At 44.1% G+C, this 6,873-nt stretch overlaps 1 protein-coding gene across 1 annotated transcript; it reads right to left on the bottom strand.

Annotated features, from left to right (window-relative positions):
• Positions 1-170: 170 nt before the first annotated feature.
• Positions 171-5,084, bottom strand: LOC134206087 (uncharacterized protein K02A2.6-like). Its single transcript, XM_062681782.1, is given in 4 exon segments — positions 171-345; positions 1,332-1,722; positions 2,458-2,641; positions 3,789-5,084. Coding segments are annotated over 4 exon segments (1,989 nt in total). The 5' UTR covers positions 5,028-5,084.
• Positions 5,085-6,873: the final 1,789 nt, after the last annotated feature.

The following is a 6,873-nucleotide window of genomic DNA, read 5'->3' as shown; positions in this document are numbered from 1 at the left end:
GCTGAAGAATCGCAGTTGCTTATAGTCATCGGGCGTTTGCACTGGTGTTCGTACCGGGCAGTGCAGTGGTGGACGCAGATGTTTGAGGCACGTGAGGATTTTACGCCTGAACATGACCTCAGATGGCGATTTCTGGTCGTGAAGAGCACGGTTGGGCGTACTTCGGTACGTTAGAAGAAAAATATACAATGCTTCTTGTATCGATCCTCCCCCTCTCTAATCCTCTGCACGGCCCATTTGAAGGTGTCCACGAATCTTTCCGCTTGGCCATTGGACTGTAGATGAAACGGAGCCCACGTGAGGTGTTCGATGCTGTTGGAGGCGCAGAAATCACCGAACTCGGAGCTGTTGGTGGGTACTGTTATCGCTGATCAGTATAGCAGGCATACATAGCCGAGTGAACAGCCCACGGAGGATGCTGGTGATCACCAGTGTTGGGAAAAACTCAAAATCTCAAAACTCAAGAACGATTCAAATCCACGGGACTGTCACTTGTATACCTCCACCACAGTTCGTTTCGTAGCCAACATTGAAAATTCCGCACTGACAGCCATAAGAAAAATCACGGGAAAGAAAGAGATAGGTGCGTTCCACACTGACAGTTTCATAAACGACAAGCAGAAGAAACGAGACTGCATCTATACTACGAAAACACAGACAAAACATCAGACCCCCGTTCAAATCACGCGTGAGTTGAAACGCACCCAACTCAGCGCATACAAAAATCATGGATGAGTTGAATCATCCATTTGATCATCGTAGGTTTTCTTTTGTTCTCCTTCGTAAAATAACAGTAAATTAACGTTTAACACATAGAACAATGGATAATCTTGCGTGTGTAAACAATAAATTTCCCCCAAATTGATTATAAACGCTTTTTAGAGCGAAATGATTTTTTGGGAAATGAGTGAAATGATCCGTTTTAGCATGAAAAACTCAGGCGTGATGCATTATTTTAAAATCGCAAACGAGTTAGTTCGCGCGGGAGCGCTCAATGATTGAGTTTTATGAATGATTTTACCAACACTGGTGATCACGTAATCGTAATCGATGTAGATTCGGAACTGTCGATTTGGGTCACGGCACCGGTAAAGAGTTAGGTGATCTAGCTAGGACGATTGGCATGAAGGTGACGATATCGGCATCCAAACTGGACCAGTAGACGTAATTTCGTGCAAGAGATGTCATACGCTGCATGCCGGCATGGTCACGATGGAATTGTTCCAGTCAGCGCATAGTAGACTTTGCATAGCAGCGGATCTGCATGGGTGTTTTGCGCTTCAGCCGTGAAATGCAGAGGCAATACTTTAACAGAGCTATATACAACTGACCTGAGATCCTCTTCCAGGTTCAGGCTTGCGATGATGTAATGCTCATCGGGCCCGACGTCCTGAATGATCAACCAGGAAAGCAGGTCCGCGTTGCCGAACTTGTGAATGAGCACGTACTCGATGTCGAAATCGTTCAGCAGCAGATTGAGTGCGAAGCGTTGAAGGAGGTTTGCAGTGTAGACTTGAATACCTTTCTTGAATCCGAAAAATCCGCAGCAGAGAATACGTTTGCAAACGAAAGTGCCGTCCGAAGAGTATCTTGTGGAACTTCGTAACGGCGAGGACGATGGCCAAACCTTCACGATCCGGCTGACTGTAACCTTGCTCAGCTTTCGTGAGTGCTCTGTAGGTATGCTGGACAACCTTGATGTTTTTGGCACTCCGGAGTCCACTGGAATTTTGCGTCAGCTTTGAAGAGATTGTCGAACCGGAGACTTCGGTAGGAGACGGTAGCTTGGATATCGCCTCGATCTTGGTCGGATCCAGGCGTATACCACAACTGTCGATGACGTGACTCACGAACTATACCTGATACTTACGAAAAGTGCAGCAGGATGGTGAGACCGAATTCTTGGATTTCCTTCAAAGCAGCTCAAAGGTAGACCCGTAACGCTGGGTAGACACCTTTACGTGGTGTGTTACGGGGTAAGATCTACCACGGTTACATTGCCAGCTACAGGCAAATCCTGACCCAACGAATACCTTCCTCATTATCCAACTCCGTGGTACTTATGAGGGTGTCGCTAAGTAGGTGGCCTCTCGTTAAGTAAGTACCACATCAACACTTCCTTCCTCTCCCCAGTTATGGTGAAGATGGGCGTGGCCAGGAGTAGTAATCCTCATGCTTTTGTTATTTTTGTTTAAGACTGGAATCATGGACTACTCTCCTGCTTGATTTTTGATAAGATTCTAGATAAGGATCTCAAAAGTAAAACATGAGTATCACTAATGTCCAATCTACGAATTATACCGTAACAATGCTAATGCTAATGCTAAATGCTTCACAGCAGCTCAGAGATAGCATAGGACAAATTTATCAGGCTGAATATTACAACCAGCGAGCTTGGCGAAGATGCCATGCGGAAGTGGAAGTGAGTACTGATTGGGATGGAGAGTAGCATTCAACCCCGTGGAGTAGTCTCGGAAAAGTCGGATGGTACCGCTGGCTTTGCGTTTGCGACAATAATAGGAACGACGACGACAATAGGAACGGTCCATTCGGAGTAGTCGACAGGAGTGATGATGTTGAGTTTTTCCAGTCGATCGAGCTCATGGTCGACGGAATCGTACATCGCATACGCTACCGGACGCTTCGGACAGAAAACGGGTCGAACACTTTCTTCCAGCTCCTATTTCACTTTGGTTTTACTGCACAAACCGAGCTTTTCGCTGAAGACCTTCGGGAAGGATGACCCGAGAGAAGCTGGTGAACCAGAAACGCTGCAACAGAAGGTATCCATGGGCGGGCACAGGCCAGAGACTAGAGCTGTCGACTGGATAGGAACCGAGCAGATGTTGTTGCTTCTCGGAGACGCGGACCAGCTCGCATCGTGTACATCCGCCGATTGTGACATCGCACTCGAATTCTCCATTGAGCGGCAGGATGTTGCCAGACGCTGTCTTCGCTTAATTTCATTGTAGCTGGTTCTATAACAGGTCTTCCGAGCTTCTTCCATATGTCCCTGCTGATGACGGTGATGTCGGACGCCGTGTCAAGCTGCAACCGTATCTGCATTCTAAACATGACAATGAAAAAAATCGCCACTGTTGCACGCTTCACATGTCGACGACCACCACCTTGCTTAAAATTTCCCGCATTCTGCGTCTGCTTCCAGGTTTAGGGGACTTGACACTATCGCAGTGCCCAAATGCCCACTGTTATATATGGGACAGTCAGAGATCTGGACAAATAACGTCTTGATTGGACTGAGGTGAAAACAAGAATGCTTTTTATTTTTAGTGTCAAAGTAACATAGATTGCTATGATGTTCTAGGCCTTAAGTTTGGCCTGCTAACATCTCCCCCTTAGAAAAGATTGTAATCCTTAAAAAATGCTGGAAACCTTCGTGTTCTTGATGTTGATTCCCTTACAATGGAAACTGGAGTTGGTGTGTCTGGAATGTTTAAATTAATTTGGGCAGTTTCTCTTGGTCCATCCGGAGTATTCGGGGGAACATCAGAGGCTTCTAATGCATCCACATTTCCAAGTCCAGTTGATTGGTTGACTCGTACTTCGGGAGCTGTCAATAATTGTTCCGTTGGATGTACACTGAGTCCAGAAAGCAGCGGTTCATTTTCTAGATTCTGTTGACTGATTTCGACTTCTTTTTCAAACACTCCGAATTCATTCAAAAGCGTTAATATTGGTAACTGTTCTTCGTCCGCCATAATTGTGTTGCTAACATGTCTGTGCCTTAGTTGGTTTGTATGCGATCTGATTAGTCCTCTTCTTCTCACGTCGTCAAGAAACACGTTGTACGTCACACTTCCTTTTTTTTCGATTATCTTTCCAGCAGCCCAGTATCGTTTATTGCGTATATGAATTTCTGCGTATACTTCATCACCGGCAGCAAACATCCTTTCTTTGGCTCCATGAGATCTATTAAATTGGTAATTTTGCTGATGATTAACCTGTAACGACTTGGGTTGTTGTTTTTTTAGATGGTCCAAATTCATTTTGATTTTTCTTCCAAGCATCGCTTCGGCAGGTGATTTTGAATCTTCAATATATTTGTTTGGAGTGTATCTGTACGTGAACAGAAACGTTTGAAGTGCCTCTTCAATTGCATCACATTCCATTTTTGTTAACGCCCTTTTCAATGTATCGACGAACCGCTCGGCTTGTCCGTTCGACTGAGGATGAAATGGTGGAATTTTAATATGTTCTATTCCATTCTTTTCACAAAACTTTGCGAAGGAATTTGAATCAAACTATGTCCCGTTGTCAGTCACGATTACATCTGGTAATCCAAACCTTGCTATGGTTTCGAAAAGCTTGTTTATAGTGACGGATGATGTCATGGAGTTCGTGCAATATATTTCTGGCCACTTGGTGAGAGCGTCGACGATAACCAGAAAAAATTTGTCCTTGTATGGTCCGGCATAGTCCACATGGATACGAGACCATGGCTGTGTAGGAATTGGCCAAGATGAAAGTGTTGTCTTTGTGGGAGACTTGGCTACTGCTGCACAACGGGAGCATCGTCGAACGTAATCTTCAATGTCCGCATCGATGTTTGGCCAAAATACGTAGCTGCGTGCTATAGCTTTCATTCGCTCCATCCCAGGATGTCCAGCATGTAGCTGCTTTAGAACTGGTGTACGAAGAACATCTGGAATGACCACTCTATCCGATAACATGACACAATCCCCTGAACTGTATAACGATTCTTGTCGTGCACGATACGGTTTCACATCAGGTGCCATATTGGTTGTTGACCATCCAGTTCTGATTTGTTGAAGTACATTCAGAAGTGTTTTATCTTCCTTAGTAGCAGCTACAACCATTTCGTGTGTGATTGGAAGCGAAGAAAGTGATTCGGTTTGGATTATTCTAATGCTGGTCTCCATTCGAGTACTTGCGATAACATATTCCTCTTCAGGTTTAGCATGCTGATTTATGAGTCTTGATAGGAAGTCGGCGTATCCAAAGCTTTCCGTTGATTTGAATTCGATTTTGAAATTATACAACAACATAGTTAGCGCCCACCGTTGTAGCCGATTAGCGGTGTGAACCGGAATTCCTTTCTTCGATCCGAAAATGGAAACCAAAGGCTTATGATCTGTCTGCAATGTAAATCCAAACAACATTCGATGAAATTTGGTAACGGCAAAAATTAGCGCCAATGCTTCTTTCTCGCCTTGACTGTATCCTTTCTCTGCTTGAGTCATGGTTCTGGAAACGTGACAAACCGCCTTAATTGTGCCGTCTGGAAAACGATGTAGCAGAACCGCTCCAACTCCACTCATGGAAGCATCAGCGGCAACAATAATCTCGAGCCTTGGGTGTGAGTAACAGATTTGACTGCAAAATCCGTTTGAATTGGTTGAAAGATTGTTGACAAGCCGGAGACCAGTACCACCTGACGTCTTTCTTCAGTAATGCATCCATCGGTTCACGTAATTTATGCATACCACGCACAAATTTGCTATAATAATTCACCGCACCCAAAAATGATCGTAAGGTAGTGACATCATGCGGTGCCGGCATCTCACTAATAGCTCGAACCTTCTCTGGATCTGGACGTATACCTTGAGAATCAACGATTAACCCCAGATACTTAATTTCACTCATGAAGAAATTGCTTTTCTCAATCTTGAGAGTAAAACCATATTCGCGAATACGTGCAAACAGACGCTCTAAATGAATCATGTGTTCTTCCACTGAATCACTTGCCACGATGATGTCATCTAAATAGCCACTTACTCCGTTCAAACCAGCGATCATGTTGTCTACAATTTCTTGAAAAGCACCTGGAGCTGTCTTGACACCAGGAGAAAGTCGTGTAAATTCAAAAAGTCCCTTGTGAGTATTGATTGTGAGCAGCTTTCGTGAATCTTGATCAATCTCGACCTGTAAATAGGCGTCTGATAGGTCTATTTGACACCTTCTTGTTGGCCAGCTTGGCAAAGATGTCTTGAGGTAGAGGTAACGGATGCTGATGTGGCTCCAATGCAGAATTTAATCCTGTTGAGTAGTCGGCACATATTCTGACACGTCCATTTGGTTTTGTCACAGCTACTATCGGAGCAGCCCACTCTGAATACGATACAGGTATGATAATTCCGAGTTTTTGAAGACGATCCAATTCTACTTCAATCTTGCTTGCAGATGCATAAGGAACTGGTCGTTTCAGACGGAATATGGGTTTGATACCAGGTTTGACTGTGAACGACACCTTTTTCTTTTTGCAAAGTCCAAGTTCATCACTAAAAATTGCGTCATATTTATGTTGAAGTTCCTGAATAAGACCCTCCGTCCGAGGAAATTTTTGTAGTTGTACAGTGTTACACACAGCATTTATTGGAACGTCCCATAGCTTGAACATTTCAATCCATTCAATCCCAAAAAGAGACAATTCTGGTACTGTTGTCACAAAACATCTTCCTTTTTTTATTGTTCCATTTAAAGAAACGCTGCACTCTAATTCACGAATAAGTCCAACCTCTTCGCCACTAGCATTAACTGCATCAATGGATGGTTCTTTTGCTACAGGTGAACCTAGTTGAACGTAAACATCTTCAGGAATGATGGTGATGTCTGAAGCACAGTCGAGCTGAAGTTTAATTGGTACTCCGTTGATCTCCACTGTGACATACTTCCGTCTATCCGATAGTTCTACTTGATTGACAGTGAACACCCCCTGAGCTTGAAACTTTTGCTTGAATCGTTTATCTTTCTGCTTTTTGATCGGCTTCTCAAAACAGGCGCAATAACCTTCTTTATGACCAATCTTCTTACACGTGTGGCATTCATGATTGACAAAGAAACAGTGCTTCGAGTAGTGCATTTCTCCACATCTCCAACATGGCGATCTCGGAA

This window comes from Armigeres subalbatus, chromosome 1 (assembly GCF_024139115.2).
Source record: "Armigeres subalbatus isolate Guangzhou_Male chromosome 1, GZ_Asu_2, whole genome shotgun sequence".
Taxonomy (NCBI): Eukaryota; Metazoa; Arthropoda; class Insecta; order Diptera; family Culicidae; genus Armigeres; species Armigeres subalbatus.
Note: the sequence above shows the minus strand (reverse complement) of the source record. Positions and strands in the feature narration are given on the sequence as shown.